This window comes from Hetaerina americana, unplaced genomic scaffold, assembly GCF_022747635.1.
Source record: "Hetaerina americana unplaced genomic scaffold, ioHetAmer1.1.p SCAF_1, whole genome shotgun sequence".
NCBI classification, from domain to species: domain Eukaryota; kingdom Metazoa; phylum Arthropoda; class Insecta; order Odonata; family Calopterygidae; genus Hetaerina; species Hetaerina americana.
In genome coordinates this window covers 117,694,185-117,720,513 of record NW_027286069.1, presented here as the reverse complement: position 1 = coordinate 117,720,513, position 26,329 = coordinate 117,694,185, and the positions used below count along the sequence as shown (strand labels likewise).

Genomic DNA, 26,329 nt, shown 5'->3' with positions numbered 1-26,329 from the left:
TTGACGGACAAATGCACCAGCCGCTCGATTCTAACGTAGTGGCATACGTTTATTCCAGTTTGGTCGCCGTGGGAGAGGGCAATGTTGGATGACGTAGGCGAGGGGACTCAGGCAGATGCGAGAGCACCGTTAGTGGTGGTGCGTACTTGACCTTCAACCCGGCAGAGCGCCTTGGTATCGGAATTGATGTGATTTGTTGATCGCACTCTATAATTTATAGATTTAGAATCGGAAAATCGAAGGAGGAAGTGGACAAAATGGCGACCTCGGATTAATTACTCACGAGCCTCGAGTCGTAATTTCTTGCACGCTGATGGGAATCAATTATCGCCCGATTCCAGCTCACGGCGTGGAGATGAGCCAATCACGACGGAGGAGCAGACTAGCACCAGGGGGGGGGCTTCTCAGCGACTGAAACGAGATGATACTCGTTTTGATTTTGACCTTTCCCGTTTGTTTTCCTCATCGATTCATTCAATAAGGAAAATGCCCTCCACAGGTCGTGGGTTCGAATTTGCGATTTCTGAAATTTTTCGGAAAGAGGCTTGATGAGGAGACTTGGGCGTTCAACACGAGCAGTTTCCATCTATAGACTTTCCCAGTAAAAAGTTGTCCGTTTGTGTTGTGCGCTACAAATTTTCTCCAAGAGGTCAGACGAATCATCAAAGAATATTACGTTGAAGTTGTGAAAAGATTGCGTGATGCCGTGAGAAGGAAACGACCGCGTCTCTGGTGAAGCGGTGACTGGCTTCTTCACCAATATAATGCACCAGCGCATTCATAGAACCTTTTGCAGTAATATTTGGCAAAACATTATATTATAGAGCTTCGCCAATCTCCGTACAGTCCCGACAATAGCTCCCGGCGACTTTTGGGGATGTTCCCAAAATTGAAAAAGGCTCTCAAAGGAAAGCGGTTCGACGACATATCTAGAGTAATGCGACGCGCGAGCTGAAGGCCATTCCGAAATCTGCGTACGAGGACTGCTTTAAGATGTGGAAGCACCAACGCCTGGATGGGGTGGTTCAATCAAATGGGGACTACTTTGAAGGATTCTGTGGCCTAGATGACCATGAAGATTATTAGCACCAATGCGGAGATATGAACGCAGGTCGGATAGTTTTGGGACGCACCTCGTATACTTCCTTTTATGGATCTTCTCCAAACCAAACAATAATGAGAAAACGTTTAGATCCTGGTGGAAGAGTTTGTCTTCTTCTTATTGTTTCTTTGGTGCCCATTGTGGTCGAAAGTGATTCCTGGTCGTCCATTTTTAGACCATTAAAACGGAAATGTGAACATTGGAGTCGAAATTTACATCTCAAGATCGCGTATGTAGACTTCTTTGCTTCTCTAGTTGAAAGGTGTCAATTGGTTTGAATTCTGTTCCTCGTTGGCCGTTCATTCAAGTAGATGACCAGTGCTTTGTTGAAATTTGGTAAAAATGAGGTAATTTCACCCTATATCCATTTATTTATTTAACTAATTTTTGGGCCGAGATTAAGACTATATAAGTTCCCTCTTCCGCTTAACCCAGTTCCATTTATCGGACAGCTCCGTAATAGACGGACACATTAACTCCTTTTATGCCCTTTTTAAATTAAAATAATGAGTGAAAAAGCCATTGGAGGAATTGGTGTCACACATCGTACGCCATTCTCTTTGGATCAAGAAGGAGGTTATTGTTTACAATGGGAATGCGACGACAGTACGCCATTAGCCCTCAATTGATTGTCGGGAGTAAAGATTCCTCCTGAAGTCTCGAAGCAATGGCTTACTAGAGGAACATGTGGACTGCCGGGAGAGTGGGCAAGCAAAACACTAAAGAGCGACGATCCAGGGACAATGAAAATGAAAAATAGCAGGCTAGGGAACGACGCGTGGTTGAATTCGTTTGTTCTAAAACCAATAACCTCCCGATTGAATTTATTTTATTCATTTATTTAAGAATTTATCGTTAAAATTAGGCAATAGCTCAAGTCTGGTCAAATGTCACTCTTACAATGCAACAAAAAGAACAGATATGAGACAAAATGCTCTGATATACAATGGCAGTTTAAGATTACCAACCGCGCCTTTACCATCATCACACAAGGGTTAGGTTCGCACCATGCGGGCACATACTATCCACCGTCCATCGCAATACTCCGTCCACAATCACGCACTCTTCAATGTACCGTTCAAAATCACGCTAAGTGAACACATCATTCACTTTTGCAATACAACTTCTCACGCCGTCCACATCACATAAAAACAATATTTTAATAAGTACAATAATATAATAATCACTGATCAATGAAGTTTATCACTCAGTGGCTGCTTTACACTTATTCTTAAAACTCCGAAAATTGGACGGAAAGGGCTCAAACAAACCTCCAGGCATCTGGTTCCAATCAACAATATTTCTGTTTAAAAAAAGAGTATTTTTTCTTATTTGGTTTTTTGCGTTCTTATTTTCATTTTAAAACTGTGGTCGTTTTTTACTTAAAGTTTGGTTTTTCTATCTCTTTCCATAAATCTTCCCGCGCTTCATCATTTTCAACAATGCTATGCATGAATGGCAACATATAATTGAACTTCAATGTAAATACGATTGTCACAAGAACGCATCTAAAATTAATGTCTGTAGGTACACCACGGTGGCTAAGCTAGCCGAAACTCGTCGAATTAAGATTGTTTTAAATGATAGGTGGGTCGCGGTAGTCCAGTGGGTAGAGCGTTGGACTGCTGACCGGAGGGTCCCGGGTTCGATTCCTGGGCAAGGCACTCTGGGCACCTGCAGCTCCACCCAAGCTTTGTGATTTTTCCGGGTACCAGATCTTCCTGGGAAACCATAACCGGCACAGGGAAAGGAACTGTCCCTCCTACCCTGATGTGTGAATTTCACACGCCGTATAGGGCTTAGTCGTGGGTGAACTCTACCATCACCTACCAAACCGACCTTCGGGTTGATTACTGTGTTTTGTTTTTTAAATGATAGAATCACCAGTTTGTGATCTATTATTTAGGTTTCCTATTCCGCGCACTATGGATGGTTGACGTTACTCAATTGTCTGCTCACATAATAATAATACGTAGCTGTCGTTTGTTCCATTTCGCGTCTCTGCAATTCGCTTCCTTCCCAGATGTTTTTGCGCGCCCTCGAATGTAGATATGTCTTCGGAGGAATCCCTTGGGGGAAGATGTCGATTAGTTGAAAAAGGAACGGAACTGGATTTCTTCCGTGACGTACTGTGGAGTGTGTCCTCGGTTGGAGAAGTCGAGGGATATTGCCTGTTGTCCTTGGAGAAAACTGGTGAAGTTGAGAAATCTCGGGTCGTACCTGGAAGTTCTGGATTCCATTGGATTCGTAACAGGCAAGCCACATTCGCATTTGACGCGCGAGTGATCGTGTGGAAAGGGGTGATCTTGTCCAGGGGTTCATTTGGGTCGGCGGGCCTAATGGCGGGCTCGATTTTTTTTGATATGTCGTCCACGACCTTGTAATTTCTTAATACCACTGATATTTTTCTATATTAATGCTGCTATTGTACGTTACGCCAATTAATTCGTTTAATTCTCAAATGAAGTTTTTGTCTTTCACTTTTTCTTTTCGTAATTTAAATTGTGCCATTCCTGCATTATTGGCACACACACTATCTCTTCTTGGACTTTTACATTAATTGGAGGATTTTATCGCTGCGTGATACATATCAGGGTTTTTATGTCAGGAAGGCGCATTCGCTAATGGAGTAATGTCGAACAGTTAAGTTGAATTACAATTTGAGCCTTTTATTTGGTATCAAAGTCTAATCATTTATCATGAGCATAAAATCGCCGAAGTGGTTTTAGAGTTTAAATTATCGAACTTTTCGAATAATTTACGGCAAAATATAGAAGTAGTACGTTTTAAATTATATGTTTTGAAAATTCGCTGTTCCATCGCGATACTTCTTGTATTCATTCAATGACATGTGACGTTTATCGACTCTAATGCTTGAAGTAAATTATTAAATTCAATCAGACCCACAGTTTATCATCATTCTTACCGTGTACTTTCATGCAAGATCTATAATGGGACAGAATCTCAAGGTCTGCAATTGAATATGCCTTACGAGATGTGTCCAATAAATACAGGAAATGGTGCGATCTGGCGGCGATGACGCGGACTACAGCCCCGCCCACTAGCGGGACTAGTTGCCTGAGACCCAATGATTCGTCTGTGCTTGGCGGATCGTCGAGCTGTGCGTATTTTGCCAGTTATGCTAGTTTCTGTTGCCCTGGTTTTTACTGTTCATGGATAATAGAAATTGACGAAATCACGGAGCAACGAACCAACATCAATTTTTTCGTGGAGTGCATTAAAAGTTATCAAGAAATTACTGATGTGTTGACAGCTGTTTACGGCGATAAAACTGAGGAATGCATTCGTTTTCAAGTGGATTGAGTGTTTCAAAGATAGCCGACAAGACGCCACGGATGATGCCAGGCCGGGACGACCTTCAACCACCTGAGTTGACGACAACATTGATCGTGTGCGGTCCCTTGTCGCGACCGATCGTCGAAAAACTGTCCGAAATGATATCTGATGAACTTAATGTAGGAAAATCAACATTGCACACTATTTTAACCGAGTACGATGGATGGATGACCACCATGACAACGCACCTACGCATTCAGCATTGATTTTTTGCCAGTTTCTAGTAAAAAATTCGATTACCATTCCTGATCAGCAGTCTTATCTCGCCGCCTGCGACTTTTTCCTATTCGTAAAATGCAAAAATGGGATGAGTGGGCATCACTAGAAAGATGTGGGCACAATAAAACAAGGCACGACGAGAAAACTAAAAAGCCTACTTGCCGAGGACTTCCAAGGGTGCTTTAAAAAGTGCATTAAAAGAAGATGTAACAAGTGCATAGCAACGAACAGAGAGAACTTTCAAGGGGGCTAAAGCGATGTAGACTAAATTTGGCAAAATAAAGTTTTTATGGCCTCAGTTCGCGTAATTATTGGACAGACCTCGTACAACCAAACGCTCTAAATAACTTCCTTAACTTAACTTTTATCAACAGCACTAAATATGTTTGCTACAGTTTTTCACTCCAGCTCCATGTCCAACTCCTCTCCAAGTCCCTCATGGGCTGGCATTTCTGCTCTTCCCGTCTCCCGTCGCTTACTCCATGTTTTTCGTTGGCAATGGTCTTCCGCCGATATTCTCTTTTTTTCATGCCATCACATTCTCCTTCAGACGAACATTCCTTCTTCGCGAAGACCATCTCAAAATGATTGCACCGATTGGCATAGCCTTTTTCGCAGTAAATAACGATTTTCACCCAAATACAAAGAGATTGGTAAAACTAAATTTCTAAACGTAATTGGTGCCATTTCAAATGGCTGCGATAAGATATCTCGTAATAAAAGCTTCATACTTCACAGTCTACACCCAATATTTCAATTAAAACATCTATTTATATGGATGTATATATATATATATATATATATATATATATACTATGTATGTATATATATATATACTATGTATGTATATATATATATATATATATATATACATACATAGTATATATATATACATACATAGTATATATATATATACATACATAGTATATATATATATACATACATAGTATATATATATATATATATATATATATATATATATATATATACTTCTTAGCAAAGGCCTATCCTTCTCCCCTTTTAAAACTCTCTTGAAGAAGGCCCCTGAGAGGGCCGAAAGCTCGAACAATTTACCGTGTAAGTGTTCTTTTATATGTGTCTATTCTTTTCTATTTGTGTTATGTTGTGTCAGCCCATTATTGTGCCGCTCGTATGAGTTTTTCCGGACAATTGTTATATATATATATATATATATATATATATATATATATATATATATATATATATGTATACGTGGTGGAAGGGCTTGCACGGTCCCATGACCCCTAGAGCTGTGCTGGCGGGAAAAATAATAATTGCTCCTGGTAGGGTCACCCATGCCAGATAGGTCGAAGGTTAGGAGCCAGACGAAAGGTAGTCCACGCACTGTCAGTTCCTCAGTGCGGCGGCTGCAATGGCATTTGATCACAGTGGGGCGGCCAGTAAGTGATGGTGTCACGTTAAAAACACTATTGAGGAAGGCAACGGGAAACTACCTCAACTATCATTACCAAGATAAATATGATGATCACAAAAGATATTTTAAGTCTTGGCAATTACGGGGCTCGGCCCAAGTTGCCGTGTGTCGTGCCTGGCAGCGGGGGGGGGGGGGCAGGGCTTCCGCGGTCGTGATCACACGAAACAGTTGCAAGGGAACAGTGGAAGAAGCAGGACAGAAGACGCAGAAGAATAAGACCAAATTAGTTAGAATAGGAACGTGGAATGTTAGGACGATGATGAGGACAAGGAAATTGGAGAATGTTAAGCGAAAGATGGAAATGGGAAAAATAGATATTTTAGGTCAATGCGAAGTGAGATGGAAAGATAGCGGAGATTACCGGAGTGATCAGTATAGAATAATATACAGCAGCGGGGACGAGAGCAAAGGAGGGGTTGCCATAGTATTAAATAGAAGAAGAAGAGGTCATAGGATATGCGATCAATTAGAGGACATAAACGCGTGTGTTTCTTCAGGGAAACATTTGATTGTGATGGGGGATTGGAATGCGACGGTTGGCGAAGGAAGAGATAATGATGAGGTTGGGGACTACGGTTTTGGCGCGAGGAATGACCGCGGAGAGAAAGCAATTGAGTTCTGCAGGAGACAGGGGTTAGTCATCACCAACACTTGGTTTAGACACCACAAAAGACGCAGATATACATGGAAAATGCCAGGTGACTCAGGAAGGTATCAGCTTGATTATATTCTGGTTAGACACAGATTTAGGAACAGTGTGATAAATTCGCACAGCTTCCCGGCAACGGATGCGGACTCAGACCACAATTTAGTTGTTATGAAATTTAGTGTCTATTTCAAAAAGATTAGGCAGGGGCGGCGGTTTAGATAATGGAATGTAGAAGCATTAAATGGTTTGAAAAGGAAGGAATACAAACAGGCGTTAGAGGAAATCATGGAGGATGGTAAAGAGCTAAATACTATCGAAGAAAAATGGGAAAGTATCAAGAAAAGGTTATCTAAAGCGGCGAAAGACACCATTGGAACCGTTAACGCTAAAAGGACTAGGAAACCATGGATCAGGGATGAGATGATTACAAAGATGGATGAGCGGAGAAATGGAAAAAAGGAACTACAGAGTTAGGCAAAATGAAGTATAAAGAATTAAACAATAAATTGAGGCGGCCAACCAAAAAAAGCAAAAGAAGCATGGTGTAAGATGCAGTGCGAGGATATGGAAAGTTTGCAGAGGAAAGGTGAAATCGGTGCGCTCTACAGCAAAGTTAAATCTTTATCGGGAAGTTAGAAAGGGAGATTTATGCTAACTGTTAGATATAAGGCGGGTAAGATAGTAGTTGATACAGAAGAGATCCAAGAGAGAGGGAAGGAGTATATAGAAGAACTATATAGTAAAGAACTTAGACCAACAAAGTTAGACATTGAAAAAGAATGTGACGTAGAGGAAGATAGCTTAGGTCCAGACATACTAGACAATGAGATAGAAAGGGCATTAAGGGAGATGAAACTAAATAAGGCCGTGGGGGTGGATAACATTCCCGCGGAACTATTGAAATGTTTAGGAAAAAGTGGGAGGAAGAGGCTATATGGGCTAATTCGTAGTATTTATGAGGAAGGAATCTGGCCGGAAGACTTGGTGAGATCAGTTTTAGTTCCTATTCCTACATCATGTGAGGACTATAGGACGATAAGTTTGATATCCCACGCAGCCAAAGTTGTTCTCAGGATCATAAACAAAAGGATAGAGAGTAGGGAAAATGATTACTCAGGGGATGACCAGTTTGGGTTTAGGAAGGGGAGAGGTACGCGTGATGCCATTGCAGTAATGAGATTATTAATCGAGAGGAATATAGAACACAACCAGGAGGTATTTGCCTGTTTCGTAGATTTCGAAAAAGCGTTTGATAGAGGGAATTGGGAAAAACTAATGAGTATATTGCAGAAAATAGGAATAGATTGGAGCGAAAGGAGGCTAATCCGCAACCTGTACATGTCTCAGACTGCTCAGGTACGAGTGGGAAACGGGAAGTCCGGATGGGCAGTGTTAGGAAGAGGTGTAAGGCAAGGTTTCCCATTATCACCGTTGCTGTTCAACCTGTAAGTAGAGGAAATGATTAAAGAGGCATGGGAAGAACTGGAGGTAGGAATGAAAGTGGGCGGGGAATTCGTAAAATCAGTTTGGTTTGCTGATGACCAAGCTTCACTTTGTCAGTCAGCCAAGGGGTTGCAGGCATTGCTGAGTGAATTGGAAATTCACTGCTACAGGTATGGGATGAGAATCAATATTAATAGAATAAAGGTTATACGATTTTCTTGAAAGAAAAAGGCTAAGCTAAACATTAAAATAGGAGGGCAAAAACTAGAGCAGGTAGAACAGTTTACGAATCTCGGAACTGTTTTAGACGAAGACGGTCAAAGTAGTAAGGCGAAGAATTGCGCTAGGCAAAGAGGCTTTCGCAAGGAGGAGGGAGTTGATGACGTGGACGTTGAGTAAGGATGTTAAGAAAAGATTCGTAAAAACTTTTATATGGAGCGTAGCTATGTACGGCGTGGAAACGTGGTCATTGAAGCAGGAGGATTGACGTAGACTGGAGGCTTTTGAAATGTAGGTGTGGAGAAGAATGGATTTTTTATTTAGTAGTTGTGTCAATCCAAAAACCTACCTAAACCGGAGATTACCTTAAAAAAATTAGGGAGAGGGATAGGATAATTAATAGAAGATATATTTTATAAATGTTACCTAGCGGAACAATTACTTTAGAAAAACCGATCGAGAGCAGGTTTGAAGAAGAGTTTAAACGATTCATATTGTTTCACGCATTTTCCTTCTCGTATGCCAATGCATGCCACACACACACAAACGGCGATTTCCAAGCCTGCTTCTGCATGATATAACATCCTCCCTTGCTCGATCTTAGGTCAACTCCAATCTATATCGTGTCATGCGTAAGTACTCCGCAATCGCGCTGACCGCACCACGTGCATTTGTCAGCAGACGGGCGTCGATTGTCAAACAGGCCCATGTTCCGCTTGATTCGGCGATTGGGGGTTTCGAGAAGGGAGTTTAGCGGCAGCGGCCTTGAAAGTGCCCTCCGGCCGGCTGCCTTGACCGCGAATAGCTGGAATCTTAGCTGGTTGGACATTGGATGGGGTTGGGGGCACAAAGAGGGGGGAGAAGGTTTCAGAAGAGAGGCCTTGGGTAAAGGGGAGTGAATGAGACTGTGAAGCAATGTGTACTCAGACACAGCACACGATGTACGCCGGATGCGCGATGGGCATCTAATGATAAGTATATATATATACATATATATATATATATATATATATATATATATATATATATATATATATATATATACACACACACATATATATACATGCACATATATATACATGCACATATATATACATACACATATATATACATACACATATATACTACCTTGATCAAAAATTTCCCGGAATTTATTCAGAAAATTAAAAATACAAGTTTATTCATCTAAATCTATATTGTCCCCTTCAAAGTAATCCCCATCGACTGCAACACACTTATGCCAGCGCTTGAACCAATCCTCGAAACATTTTTTATATTCGGTTTTCGGTATGTCCATCAGTGCTTCCTGCGATTTTTCCATTACTTCCTCTCGGCTGCTAAAACGCGTTCCCCGTAATGGTTTTTTAACTCGATTGAACAGAAAGAAGTCACAGGGAGCCAAATCAGGTGAATTTGGTGGCTGTTGGATGGTATTTGTTGCATTTTTCGTCAAAAAATTACGAATAATGAAAGCACTGTGCGACGGTGCGTTATCATGGTGCAAAATCCACGAGTTTTCTGCCCACATTTCTGGTCTCTTTCGGCGAATTGCTTCACGCAAACGTCTCATAACGCCCAAATAATACTCTTTGTTTACTGTCTGGCCTTCTGGCAAAAATTCATGATGCACTACACCGTTGTAATCCATGAAAACCGTCAGCATTGCCTTCTTTTTTGACTGAAAACGACGTGGTTTTTTTGGTCTCGGCTCATTTGGTGAACGCCATTCACTTGCCTGATGTCTGGATTGCGTGTCGTACTCATAAACCCACGTCTCGTCTCCAGTAATGATCCTTTTGATGAATGTGGGATCGGATTCAGCCTCGCAAATCATGTCTTTTGCGACGTCAACACGGTCTCTTTTTTGCATGAAATTGAGGTCTTTTGGCGCACCAACTTTGCTGCTACACGACGGAAACCCAAATCATTAACCACAATGTCTTGGGCGGATCCATAGGCAATGTTCAAGTCCTCCGCTATTTCTCTGATGGTTAATTTGCGGTTATTGACCAACATTTCTTTTACTTTATCAATTTTTTCACCGACTTTCGATGTCGATGGTCTGCCACTCCGTTCATCATCTTCGATTGACTCACGACCACTTCTGAACCGCTCGTGCCACTGGTAAACGACCGTTTTTTTTAGAGAATCGTTGCCGAAACACTTTTCCAACATTTCCAACGTCCGTGCGCCACTAAATCCGTTTTTTACGCAAAATTTAATACAAGTTCGTTGTTGCAAATTTAAATCCATTTCTGCAATTGTAAAAAATCGCCAACACACACAGAGATAGATGTACTCTTGGCTACGTAACTTTTGCAAATGTCAAGTTATGACACTAAGATTTAAAGGGAATATCAACAACAGATGTACCAATTTAACAAAAAAAAACAGAACTCAAATCGGAACGATGGGAGCGCCACACGGTGGTTATTCCGGGAACTTTTTGATCAAGGTTGTATACATACACATATATATACATACACATATATATACATACACATATATATACATACACATATATATACACAAACATATATATACATACACATATATATACATACACATATATATACACAAACATATATATACACAAACATATATATACACACATATTCAGATATACAAAAAAAAGATATAAATAAAAATACAAATATATATACATATGTATAAAAATATGTACATATGTATAAAAATATATGTATATATATGTCTGTATATATGTATATACATATGTGTGTATATATATGTATGTATGTATGTATGTATATATGTGTGTGTATATATATAAAATACATACACATATACATATACATCCACACCCCCACACACACACACAAATATATATATATATATATATATATATATATATATATATATATATATATATATATATATATATATATATACACATTCAAACACGAAATCTCGCCAAACGGCGAATAAATACTCATATATACAGAAACAGATTTAAGGAAAAGGGATATAAGGAAAAGGGATAGGAACACACATAAAGGACGAACACAATAGAGGTGGTGAAGGCGGAATCGAACGGATCACAAGAGTAAATATATTTCCTTGACCGGCACTCGAACCTCGGATCTTTCCACTTGCCGGGCGGATGCTCTTAACCACTTGAGCTATCGAGGAAACGTAATATACCCTGAGATCCGTGGGTCTAATATGTCGCCAAGCGCCCCGATTCTTTAGCCAAGAGATGGCGTCAGGGGATGTTTCACCCACCAAAGGAGAAATAGACAATACACAAGAGGAAAGGACAGTGGGTAGAATTCATACAACATCATACAGGAAAGGAACAGTGCGTTTCGTGGCACGCATAGCCAGAAGAAAGAGATGAGCCACATTGGCCAAATACACATTCAAACACGAAATCCCGCCAAACGGCGAATAAATACTCATATATACATAAACAGATATAAGGAAAAGGGATAGGAACACACATAAAGGACGAACACAATAGAGGTGGTGAAGGCGGAATCGAACGGATCACAAGAGTAATAATAGTTCCTTGACCGGGACTCGAACCTCGGATCTCTCCACTTGCCGGGCGGATGCTCTTCGAGTCCCGGTCAAGGAAATATTTTTACTCTTGTGATCCGTTCGATTCCGCCTTCACCACCTCTATTGTGTTCGTCCTTTATGTGTGTTCCTATCCCTTTTCGTTATATCTGTTTCTGTATATATATATATATATATATATATATATATATATATATATATATATATATATATATATCCATTAAGATTAACTCTCCTGAAGATTCCCACGATGAACTGCCTCTTTTCTAGTCCCCTAAGTGCATTAACGCTTTAATTATTACGTAAATCAGAGGACTATTTTTTGAAATATCTTGCGACGTTCACTTTACCCAACGACGTACTCGTGGTTTGATATCAGGGGGGCCTTGGGGTAAAAGACGGGCGGAAAAATAGATGTTTCAATAATCTTGATGAATAATTAATGATGTTTTAATCCGGCTATTTTTTAATAGATGTACATCTTTCGGATAAGTTTCAGAGATAAAATATTTAGTGGTGAAAGCATCTTAAACCAAAAATAACTTGGGTAACGCCTACAGATTCAACCTTATCCACAATTTCTCCATGCCCAGCGATAATATTTCCGGAACTTATCTCGGAGCGACTCTGAGATTACCCGAGCACCTGTCGCCATTGATCGCATGGTAACTGCGGAAAGGCTTACGACACTGTAATCCGTTACTTCAGCAATCACGCCCAGCCTGCCTGTTGCTCCGTCTGCCTCCTAGTCCAAGCCCCTCCCAAAGTGCCTCTCAACACGGATTTGGTTTTCCTCATGCAACGATTTCTTTTCCTTTTGTCTGTAAAATGTGGCCTTATCGCTGAATGTTTTAAGATGCATTAGCGCGTACTCTTGAGGGAAATTATGGAGATAAGTCATAAAAGACGAAGAGAATTGTGCGCCTATCCTTCCACAATTAATAACTTGTGCACAAATATGAGAAAAGTGGAAAATGTCCTAATGGTGTGAAATGGTAAAATGTTACGCATTAATCTTCAGAACCCGTATTTTAATATATCGCATTATTTGCATCCTTTTTCCTAAGTTCTTCCATAGAATCGTGGATTTTAAAAAATATGTATTTAAGGAAATATTAATGGCTTTAGATGGTCTTTTTTTTTAATTTTTCAGTTAATTAACAGAATCCTATTAAAAAGTGTCCTAAAAACCTGTGGAGGATGATTTTATTTTAAATGGTTGGTTAAAAAAAATAACTACGCATTAATATGTAATGAAGATAGCTTAACCTACTTTGTCTTTGTTTGAATGTCTTAGTGCGAACGTCTTAGTCTGAACATCTTAGTCTGAACGTCTTAGTATGACTTTGAGGGAAATGTTTAGTTATTAAATGGGGGAACCTGTGAATAAACGGAGTCTGTAGGAAAAACACACGTATGCTGCGTAGATTTCTTCTGTTCTCTATGTTTCTCCGGGCAGCGAGTTTGCTTACGGGGTTATTGTGAAGTGCGACTTAACCTACCAACAGAACGTGTGACGGCGTAACCTTCTCGGTGTCCAGCGGCCCACATCGACTGGACCCGACGACAGGGTGTCTTGTTCGGGGGTGGGGCGGGGGAAGGGAAGGCCTTGGTGCCCGCGAGTGTGCGGAGGGGAATGAGGAAGGAACTACACCTCCCCGCCCCACGTCGTGTCCTCCCCACCCACCCAGGCCCCCACCCACTCATACACTCACACCCCCCACCCCCCGGGACACTATCTCGCGTCGGTCTGTCGCGTTTTTCAACCGCCGCCGTCGTTTCACCCAAGAGTGCAAGCGAAAGGAGCGCCTGACGATAGTCAAGCTTTTCCAACTTTTTCCCATCACTTCGGGCCGTGTCCCAATGCCACTTGGTCCGTTCTCGGCAGGTGGTCTCGTACTTCGAGATCGCCTGCCGAGAACCCATGAGTCAGTCAATTTAAGCTACGTGGCGCGGCATTAATCAAGCATAATATTCTGACGGCATTCGGAATGTTTCATTGCTTAGTACATCTAATTTTGACAATATACGCAGTTTGGAAAGTGTGGAGCGGGAACCAAATATATATAATCATAAACCATAATCTATATAATAAACTATATGTATAAACCATAAACACAGTAATCAACCCGAAGGTCGGTTTGGTATGTGATGGTAGAGTTCACCCAGTACTAAGCCCTATACGGCATGTGAACATTCACACATCAGGGTAGGGGGGGCAGTTCATTTCCCTGCGCCGGTTATGGTTTCCCAGGAAGATCTGGTACCCGAAAAAACTCATAGCTTGGGTGGAGCTGCAGGTGCCCAGAGTGCCATGCCCGGGAATCGAACCCGGGACCCTCCGGTTATTAGTCCAACGCTCTACCCCCTGGACAACCGCGACCCATATATATATATATATATATATATATATATATATATATATATATATATATATATATATTAATATATATATATTAATATATATATATATATATATATATATATATATATATATATATATATATATATATATATACATATACATACATGTCATATTCCAATAACAATTACTATCTCATATATGTAATAACATTATAAAATAATACATATATACACACATATGACACACACTTTTACCTTGTATATTTGATTTATAAGAAAATTTGATACCAAATAACCTGGGGACAAATGTTATGTATATTCTCCATTACGTGTGCAAATATTAACAGGAGGCTTACATCATTTCTGAGAAGCGTGGACCCGAAGGTGGGAGGGGGGCGGGCTGTTCGGGAAGGACTCCCTGCACTGACGAAATTGTGACATCATGATCTTGACCAAACCTGATTCTTTTTGCACGTGTTTTGGGAATTATCGAGAATGTGACCTCACGACCTCTGTATTGCGATGAACGGAAATTCACAGACCTTATTGAATAAGCCACTCCCTCCCCCCCCCCCGTGATCCAGTAAGAAGGGGTGGTCACAGGAGTCATGACCTTCCCATGGAGGATGTTTCGTTTTGTGGCTTCAATAAATTAGGAGATTACTTGTATGTCCGGCACTGCTTTGAAATAACCGCTGACCGCCGGGTACATATAGCAGTATCCACTACGGAGTACATTGTTTAGATTTGAAAATGCATAACTTTCCCCCTTTTAAGCCCGTCTCGATCACCCTCGTATTTCAACCAGCGTTGTTTGTGGAAAAACCACAACAAATATTCAAGCACAGTCGACTTATGCTTCGTGAAAGTAATACTTTTATAATAAAAAAATTTTACTCATTATTTGTCAATTATTAAAATAATACTCTTTTATTTAGAGAGGCTTGATGGATTAATTTAATTGGTATGAAATATATAAAAAAAGGTGAAATCAGCGGTATGAGAAGTAAAGGAGAGGCTTAAATCTTAAACTTCATCTTGGTTCACATCATGGCAATAATTAAAATCATACAGACATTAAAAGCTGGTTTGAGAGGCCTATTGAAGAGGTGAAGAGAGGCAGCAAGTGAGAAGAGTACAACATGTCGGATGACATCAACTACAAAAGGCTATTTCAGTACGGTATGGACATTGAATGGTAATTTTTTTACCTACAGTGTTCATTCTCGCAAGTGTTCAAAATATGGCCGAACGGAATTCTCCTAAATGCCGCTGCGCCGTGCTCCGGGATTTTTATTCCTCCGTTTGGTGAGACGCCACTGTAACTAATTAGTTAGAGAGTATTTTCCATTATATGTAACACTACACATTAATTAAAGAAACATTAACAAAACAGTATATGAAGCAGCATTTAATACTATCATTGTATACGATAAACAATGTCGTTTGGCGACTAACGGTTGCCACAGTAACTTGAACTGTAAACAACAGTAAATTAACATCTATAATAACTATTAACCAATGAAAGATCTGGTGCTTTCCTGGCGTATTAGGTGGGTGAATTCTTCTCGGGTCTTCCACCGGGTCAATGGCTCCATAGCTGCCGACGTTTCGATTCCCGACTCGGTCATCGTCATCAGGGCTGATTGCCGCTCCGCCAAAAAGTTGACCCGCCATTGACCCGGTGGAAGACCCGAGAAGAATTCACCCAACTATTAACCAAGTTAGCTAACTCATGAGCAAGTATTAAAGGCTCCGCCACGGTTACAAAATGTTTGTTGTTAAAACCCTATATCACAAGATAACTACCCGTGTTAGACACATGTTAACGTGCGCCTCATGACCTAGGTGAACTGTGTTTTGATTTGCTGAAGCTGGGTGAAGCTGTTGATGCCTGTGTTTTGCATGATAATTGGGCATTTTTCCGTCATTCGGATGAAATAGAATTCTGTTGAACTCTGCGAGTGCTTTCGAGTAACGACCGCCTTTTCTCCGCAGTGTTCGGGCCCCCAGCGACGTCGGCGGCGGCCGGGGACTCGGCGTCCTCGCGACGGGACTCCGGGGGCAGCCACAGCAGCGGCCGCTCGGAGGTGGAGTCCCTGCCCAGCTACACGGTGGTCTCGGGTCTGCCCAGTTACGAGGAGGCCCTCGAACAGTTCAAGATGGCCCACGACGAGAAGGCCCAGCTGGCCGCACTGGAGGCCCTCCGGGACGGGCCCCCGCCGCCGATCCTCCTCGAGGTGGAAGTGGCCGATCTCCCGCCGCCGCCGCCCTTCCCGGCCCTGGACAAGTGCGCCGAGGGCCGCAGGGAGGGCGATGCGGAGAGGTAGCGAGCGGCCCTCGCACCCACGCACGGGAGGTGGAGTCTCGCCGACGGAGAGTCGCCCGTCCTGCGGGGGAGAGGCCGTCGGAGTTGCCACCGAAACGTCGTCCTCCGGAGCGTCGGCGAGGTCGCGAAACCGCCCCCCGGCCCTCGCCGCTTGTGGGTGTTCCAGTGCGGCCCTCAAAGAGCCTCGAATCGGACTCTAGTTCAACTCAGGACGCTCTCTTTAGCGACGAAGGGAAGAGGACGAAACATTTGAACGAATAAGTGGAGTTGAGATGTTCGCGAGAGTAATTTATTTGCTACCATTTTTTCCTAACGAGTGCGTTGCCGCGACGACGATATTGTTTATTACGCTGTTGTGTTGTTTCCGTCGTCTCTCTCTCTTTCTTTTCCGACCGACTCCCAAGTGTGAATAAAAGTGGAGCATGTGGGGAGGTGGCTGAAGGACTCTCCGGAATGGTCTCAGTTAATTCTTCCTTCCTGCTCCGTCGCAGACGGAATGTTGTTGGTCGACGCCGCGCGGCCGTGAGGTTTTCGGGAGAAAAAAGAAAACGTGGCAAGAGGAAGGCTGGGAGGTGCCGAGTCGAGCAGGTTCCTCTCTCCATCATCTCCCCTCCAATTACAGCTACTGGAACACCAGCGAGCAGTAAGAAGAGCTCGTGCCGGTTTGGTCGTTTAATTTTCGCTCGGCACAACCAAACTCGTGTTTGAAAAAAAATATTGCCATCAAACACTGCCAATCACGGGGCATATAGTTCTGATGAACGCGTGTTATGTTGTGTGCCAATGAATTTCTAATCTCAACGACGTCCTGGAAGGAATTATTTGAGTGTCTTACTTTGGGAAAGCTTGGTCCCATGTTTTATTTCGCTCTTTATCAGTATTGAATTCACCGCGAAGCATTTTTTGAATGTATAAAACGAAGTGTTTAACCAAATTTTTATGACAATGATTCGACCGCTGGCTGATGTACCAATCCTCTCGGTCCACGGGACGGGGGGGGGGAGGCTCGTGGTTGGATTAGAACGGACGAGTCCGTTGAAGGAGGAAGTGTCCAATTTGAGGATCACCTTCTGGAAAAGTGAAAGGGTTAAGGAAGCGATATGGTGTGGGTTGATCTCCTGTAGATTATAATTTACGCCTTTCGACTAGTCCACGCTCTCTCACGGAGACTAGTCATCCAATACATTTGCCCATTTCTGACTTCGCAGCACGTACACCATACCGGAGAACACATAGCGCCTTTGATGGCGACGGGGAGGGAAATTTACATCTACAAAATCCAATCTGCTGCCAGAACCGGCTTTCGATTTCGTCTCATTAAATTATTCACCTTTTTTTAATTTTATGTTCAGACAAACATAAAACCGTATGGATTTCATTGGATTTTGCAAAAAACAACTTTCAAATACCAAAATCTGCAATGACGACGAGTCCGTGGCCACCACCGTTTAACACCTCACCACGAAATGAAAACAAGTGCGCATCAACATGCGTGAGAGAGAGTAGAAAAACGATAGGTAAACTAGTGGTTAGGTAGTTTTAAACGGTGGGCGTTGTCGCTGTGATTACTTGGAGGATACTTATTTATTAATGTGCGCTTACAAGGTTTGTCTACTCGGCGAATTTCGCCCTGGGGAACTATGAATCAGGTTGGCGAATCGACGTTGGCGATGACGGGTGGCCGTGAGTCCTTGTGGAGGGCGATTTCCTGGAGCGCGTGGATTCCACCTGGAGCGGAATGAGATGGAGGGGGTGGGGGGAGCACTGGTTTCACTTTTGTGGGTCAAGGCGGATCGCGTGTGATCTCGCGGATGTGCGTGCGTGTGTGAGGAGCAGTAGTGGCGTGTGTTGAGAGGGAGGAAGGAGACGGCGAACTTGACTCGGATCTCCTCACTTCGCTTCCCTCCCTTCCCCCCCACCCTGCGAGGAAGGGAGGGAGGGATGCTGAGGCCTATCCCACCGTGTCCAAGGATGGAGCAGGAGGCGCATTTCTCAAGAATGTGTATGTTATGTTCGCGTACTTTCTTGCGTGTGTATGTATGTGTGCGTGTATTTCTGTAATTTTTTTACGAAGCATGTGTAAATGCCACTGCCGACGTATCCGTGATGAGAAAATAAAAGTATTTTTGTTCAACACAGCCAATATGCTATGTTTTAATTAAGTTTTCCAAAGATAAAACGGCATGTGTGGGAAAAGATGGGTGATCCTAGCGTTGTGTGTGTTCGTGTGTTTCCAAGACCCGATGCGGATGGAGATGCCCTTCGACCCTCGTGAAGAAAGGAAGGGAAATAATAATATGTTGAAATGGAAACCAAATTTCTTGTCGAGGATAAGTTTATTTTAAAATATTACCTATTTACTGTTTCATTGTGAGTAATTTTAAGTATCAAATATCACGAAAGTATTATTACGTATTATAATCATCGCAGACGTCCTTTCACGCGTGGTTAATAAAGAAGTAGTAGTATTTAGGGGAGGCGACCGGCAGTTGTGGTCATTTGCGCTATAGGGGATGGAGAGGAAAGGATGAAGGGTGGAGAGAAACCTGGCGTCGGGATTAGCTTACTCTTTCCGAAAGGCGCCAAGGGATCCGCAGCTTAACGTCCCATCCGACGGACGGCGTACTCACTCAAAAGTGCCCTCTGCAAAGCACCTCAAGTAGGGAAATCATCGAGATACCTCTAAAAAATATTCAGCACCGCCGGGATTTGAACCCGGGTCCTCTGGGTGGGAAGTCAGTCCGTTGGCCCCCGCACCATCTCGATCCCCGTGGTTAATAGAAAATGCATTATTAATTACTGTGCCATTATACGTCCACAATTATTTTTTAAGTTAATTTTTAAATGAATTTGTATTTCGTTCGAAGTAATGCACTAAATAATATTTAGATAAAATATTGGGCGTAGAATATATATATATATATATATATATATATATATATATATATATATATATATATATATATATATATATATTTTATATATATATATATATAAAATTTCGAAATATGACTCTCTTCAGCGACGCACTAATATATAAAAACACAGATGTAAAATTTAAAAACATAGAAACACAAAGGACACTCACCAATGTAGTTTTGACGTATCGACGGCACAACCGTCATTATCAGATTCTGATGATGACGGTCGTACCGTTACGACGGCTCCACATTAGCAACATTCGCAATAAAAAAACATCTGTCTACAAAAGAACTATGCCCCTTGTGTTTTATAAATGAAATTATCGAAAGAACATTACGGTTGATGGACTGGTAAAATGGCACTCGATGAAATACTGTAGGTCCTGGTAAAGGAAACGTTTCCACCTAAATGGTTCGCATTATTCTTGGGTTTAATGAAATTATCAAGTGATATTGTCGCTTTCATTTATTTGTTTCGATTTCTGTTACCAGCTCTTAAAGCTTTTCGTGTCTTGACAGTGTTTTAAAGAAGAGAGGTTCACCTTAATTAATAGTTGAAGATAAAATTATTTAAAATTAATGTACCGAAGAGAGAAACTTCAAAAATTTTGCTGTAACTAGGTGTTGTCATCACGTTTCAGCTTATCATAGGTATGCATGGAAAACTGCCGCATCACCACTTATTCCCAGGAGTGATCGTATGCCTACTTCCTACTCACGGTTACCCGACTTCCGGTTTCTCCCGGACATGACCTGTTCTAGCTGAGTCCAGGGACGTCCGGCTGGGATTTCAATAATTGTGCGGATGTTTCCATGCAGAGAAAATCATACGCGTAATTGTACGCATGGATGCGTTCAATTACACGCGTGTAAAGCGTACTCTATTTTACATTAACTCTTTTTTCTAATGTAATAATAAAAATGTGTAATCTTATCCCTAAACGCCTGCATAAACCCTGAATATCGCCGATTTCCATGCGCTCGCAGAACTTCATTTTTTTAATTCAACCTACTGGCCACCGTAGCTCTCATTCGTGCATTAAAACACCGACACTTAGGTAAATACATTTAAAATCAATTGCGTAATGTGAAACAATCTTTTAATGCAGCCATTAATTATTTCTAAGGAGTACTTACCCTTTCAATATGTAATTCATGACCAGAAAAAGTTTAGAAGTACAATATAACTGAGACGTGGCATTTTAAGAGGAGTGAAACGCCTACAATATGTAACTGACACAAAAACTGAGGAAAGAAAATATAAAAAAATTCCATATCTTCAGAGTATGTACTACTTTGAAAGCACCCATTGAAAAAACTATTTATCTGGAGGAATAAAATTGAAATTATGTACCCGAAGCTATTTTAAAATATTGGAACACTAATAATAATAATATTTATTTCAATACTACTTATATTATACAATGAAATCACGTAAGAGCAACTTAAGTTCCCCTGGAGAAACATTTCCTTGCTAGGATTGGTGCCATTTTCAGCAACAGCAGTATTTTATCAGGCTATTGAAATCTATAAATATCCAAAATGATGAGGAAATTACAGGTATCGTGAAAAATTAGCATGTTATTATTTAAAAAAGCTTATTTTAGATGTTATATTTTATTATTTTTTTATTTATTTATTGTTAAATTAAAATTCTCAATTAATTATGCATCACTAAAGAAAAATTTCAATTTCCTGAGAGATGCAAGTGAGTTTTTTGAGGTTTAACTGAGTCTTAATGAATACTTTAATACCGTATATTTCTAAACTTAAATATCTAAAAAGAAAAGAATTTTTATCGCAATTCACGAAAAACATAAATGATTTATAAGGAATCCTGCTGTGTATTTATGTGTGTGTACAGATATATATATATATATATATATATATATATATATATATATATATATATATATATATATATATATATATATGTACACACACAGATTTTTATAAAAGTTAGGTGTTAGTCTCACGGATGTGAATAACGTAACGTACGAGGTTAGCACTAGCGGACAATGACGAAAACACTACACAAAAAAAATAGAAACTAACTAGTTTTCGAATTTTCGGTCGCACAAGCCACCTTTCTCAGGAAGAAACTTAGCATACTAATACTAATTGGGAAAAACTAATACTCATTAGTTTTTCCTAATTCACTCTATCAAACGCTTTTTCGAAATCTACGAAACAGGCAAATACCTCCTGGTTGTGTTCTATATTCCTCTCGATTAATTATCTCATTACTGCAATGGCATCACGCGTACCTCTCCCCTTCCTAAACCCAAACTGATCATCCCCTAAGTAATCATTTGCCCTACTATCTATCCTTTTGCTTATGATCCTGAGAACAACTTTAGCTGCGTGGGATATCAAACTTATTGTCCTGTAGTCCTCACATGATGTAGCCTTAACCTTTTTCGGAATAGGAACTAAAACTGATCTCACAAAGTCTTCATATATATATATATATATATATATATATATATATATATATATATATATATATATAAACATATATTTATACATTATACACGTGTGTATATATATAAATTTATATATGCTAGGGATTTTCATTTGAAACTTATCGTCACCATTCAGAAGTCGGAAGGAAGGGTAGAAGTGAGTGAGGTGGGGGAGAGTATGTGTCCGAGATACGACCTTTTTTTTGGGACCCATTTCACTAATGGTTTCCTGGGTCCACTTTTATTTTACTTCAGTTAGTTAGGGATTCCTTTAAATCTTAGTTCTCCTTTTTACAAATAATAACTAGACAAGGAACAACATAAGTTATTCTAAAATTTTAACACCCACAGGTGCTTAAATTTTTTAGGAGTTCAATTATTGATAAACAATTCAAGAGGAAAAAAAATCACTCAATAGACAAATATGAGAATACATTGCTACATTTTGCATCACATTTTTTCAGTTAGTTCACTTGTTGTGGTTCAGTATTTGCCGGTTTTCTTATTGCAAATTTTCCAAGCAGGTTATTGTTGTTCTTTAGGCAGAATGTAATCATTTCCCTAATGCTTGTTAGCTTCTCTTCCATACTGTTCCATAAGAGTTGTCGCTCTGTCTCATAGAAAACACAATCCTCCACTCTATGTTCTGGTGTGTCTTCTTTTCCACAGTTACACAGAGGGGTAAAACATTTCTCTATAAAGTGTAAGTAGGAGTAAAAGTTCCCATGTCCAGTTAACACTTGTGTGCTTGCTTAGGAGTGTTTAATATTTAATTTTATTCTGTTATCTATGTTCGGAAATATACGCGTGCGTTTTCCTTCCCTTTTCTGCTCTGTTCCATTCGTCGTTCCTTCTCTATGTGTTTTCTGTCTCAATTGTCTTTTTAATCTTGATCTTTGTACCTCATTCTCTGCATCTAACGAGAAGTTGAAATACTCTATATTTAATTTTTTCCTCGATTTATTTATAGCAATTCTTTCCCAAATTCGGTATTTTAGAGGTGGAGTTGCAGCCACTATACTGAGTGCGTCGCAGCTCACGGTGGAATAGCTGTTGCACATCGCTATCAAGCAGGCACGCTGTGTCTCCTTTAGCTTTCTCTCGAATCTTGCGAGATTGACTCTGTGGGACCAGATTTCGCACCCATAAGTGACAATGGGTATTACTACTCCCTCATAGATGTTTGCCATATGGACAACGGCAAAGACTTCTTATGGCACCAGAGATAGTCTGAACCTTCGAGCAAGTGTAGTTCACGTGAGGTTGGAAGGTAAGTTGATCGTCTATGTGTATGACGAGGTATTTAAAGGTCTTCGTTCTCTTTAAATGTTTCCTATTGATTTTACATGCCGGGTTTCTTAATATATTTGCTCCTAGGGTCATGCATTGGCTTTTTTCTATGGATAACTTCAGTTTGTTACTTTTTGTCCAGGTTTCTAGGATAAGTAGAGTTTTTTCCGCTAACATTTCCAGCTATTTTCTGCTGTTTCCGTGGGTTGCAAGGAGAGGATACGGTTAAGGGCGAGAGGTGGAAGAGCATTGAAGGAATGTGTCATGGGTGGGAAAGTGATGAGCGGCGGAGATCTGTTTCATTTGTAATACGAGGGATATCAAGAAAGAAACTTACGTTTCGATGGGTAGCGTGGCGGTGGGTAGTAGGCCTAGAGCTACCTACTTGGGGTTTAAACGTCCCTACACTCAGTACGCATCCTGCTGTGGTTCTTCTACTTTGCCCACATGGCGAACTGTTAAAATGTGCGCTGTAATGGAAAATCCCTTGGGTTGTCAGCGAGGGCTTTACAAAAAGTGACTTACGTTTTGAAATTAATGATAAAACTAGTAAGAAGAGAAGTTTTTATTGCATATGTTTGAAAGACACATTGTCGAACTATCTTTGCATACAGCCGTTATTTAAATTGAGGCATTAAGGATTACAATGCGCAAGCATATCAATTCCGTCTTCGAAGAAATCTGCCGTCTTACATTTTTCACCACTTGTACACACCAGCATGCAATTCCGCGTCCCTGTAAACGCAGTATGTCGCAATTTACGTCTAGCGAGAGATCCGCAATCGTAAAGGCTATTTTCACGAATTATCTGGTTGATTTTCATGGTCAGTTCATCTGTCACAAGGTTAGGTCATGCGCTGAAGTCGGTCCTCGTCGTTAACATTGGTCCTGTGGTCATTTTTAAACTGAATGCATCACTGACTCACTCCGCCTTCATTCATTAGTCCGTCTCCGTACACACTTCACAAAATTGCATATAAATATCTATTGGCTTGTGTTACGTTTTTGCCAGTGAGAACCTAATCGTAGATCGCACTTCACAACTCGCAGGATTTTCTACATTGCAGCGCACATTTCAACAGTTCGCGGTGAGGAAATTGGAAGGCCTATATGATCTGCTCACGCTACCCCAACAGGATGCGCGCTGTGTGTAGGGACGTAAAGACACGAAGATGGTGGCTCTATCCCTACCCACCCCCCACACTACACCGAAACCTCCGAATAGGAATGGGATGGATATACGAGGGTCATCCGGAAAGTAGTACCCGTTCGTGCCGCATGAAGTGCTGACGACGCGAGTAGCCGCTGGACGAGGTCAGATAGCTTCAGTGGCTTGTCTGCCTTCTCTGAGCCAAGTTGCGTGACGCTAGCATTGCCTGTGTTGTTTCTGTGATTGTTTACAATGTTTAAAAAAATTGAGAACGCCGCCAGTTGTGAAGTGAGGGCAGTGATTAAATTCCTCAATGCAAGAAACGTTCGCCCATGTGATATTCATCGCCAATTAAAGGAGGTGTATGGAGACAATGTAATGGACGAGTCGTCTGTTCGGCGGTGGTGTCGCAACTTCAACATGGGGAGGGGGAACACACACGACGATGAGCGTTCGGAGAGACCGTCTGTCATTACAGACCAACTGGTGAGCTCAGTTGACGAATTCGTGAGGAACGATCGGCGCGTCACAATTGATGACATCTGTGAGCATTTTCCCAATGTTTCTCGAACAATTGTTCATGAAATTGTTAAACACCATCTGCATTATGCAAAAATTTGTGCAAGATGGGTCCCTCGCGTATCTCAATGAGCTGGCGGCGAAGGACTATGCAGCAGGAATACAGAAACTTGTCACACGTTATGACAAATGCCTTAATTTGCTTGGAGATTATGTTGAGAAGTAGTTTAAAGTATCCTCTTTCAAATAAAATTTTTTATGTTTGTTAATATTTACTTTTGTGTCTTTATTTCACGAACGGGTACTACTTTCCGGATGACCCTCGTAGTTAAGCAGTTATTCATTTCTTCAATGAATGGATGAGTGCCTTGGACCTGGGAGAGAATCAGAGAAGGAATAGAGATGCCTCCGCGGATTAATGCAGTTATCAATAATTAAGCTGTATCGAAATGACCAAAGGAAAAGGTAGGACCGAGTGTGACTTTGGATGGCGTTAATCGTTTTTGGAGGTGCAGGGATTTTTTGGGAATGGTTAGGAGAAAATTCATAAGTTTCCTTTGGGGAGGAGGGTGACTGATATTTGGGGAGTTGGTTGGGGGTTGTTTTATTATTGATTATGATGGAGAGTAGAACTTTTTGATGACAGCTAGACTGAATAGAGCACCATTATAATTCATAGAGTCGGTACAAGGTAATAGTGGTGATTTCTTTGTGCAGGCTATGGTTTGGCACTTGAAAATCTGTCACCTTCCCAGGAATCATCTGGATAGTGCGCCGATCAAGTGCTTCTGGAGGCAGCGGCCACAGTAAGTAGTCTGCTGGATTAGCGAATCCTATCCACCTGGCCAAAAATTCTACATTAAGTGTCTGCCACAGTAGGGATCCTTGATTACACTATAGAGTGAATGCTAAGAGAGGCCTGTTCATTATACGAGGTCTGTCCAATTAATGCGCGAACTTGTGCAATATGGCAGTCATGATGCGGACTATAACCCCGCCCACTTGCGGCGCTAGTTGCCTGAGACCCAATGAGCCGTCTGTGCTTGGCGGATCGTCGAGCTGTGCGTATGGTGCCAGTTGTGTTAGTTTCTGTTATCCTTGTTTTTACTGTTTGTCGAAATTGGGAATTGACGAAATTACGGAGCAACGAATCAACATCAGGTTTTTAGTGGAGTGCGGTAAAAGTCATCTATAAATTACTGAAATTTTGACAGCAGTTTACGGTGATAATGCTGGAAATAAAACATCCATTTTCATGTGGATTAAATCAAACCAAAATATCAAGAAAAGGCCGATCGAAAATAAA

At 41.1% G+C, this 26,329-nt stretch overlaps 1 protein-coding gene across 1 annotated transcript in view; it reads left to right on the top strand.

The window, feature by feature from the left end:
* The window catches only part of LOC139696020 (protein commissureless 2 homolog), a 63,425-nt gene extending 44,604 nt beyond the window's left edge, over nucleotides 1–18,821 (top strand). The window contains exon 2 of the mRNA XM_071594638.1: nucleotides 16,348–18,821. Within this exon, the coding sequence (XP_071450739.1) occupies nucleotides 16,348–16,679 (332 nt within the window). The 3' untranslated portion in view covers nucleotides 16,680–18,821. The remainder of the gene's footprint in view (nucleotides 1–16,347) is intronic.
* Nucleotides 18,822–26,329: the final 7,508 nt, after the last annotated feature.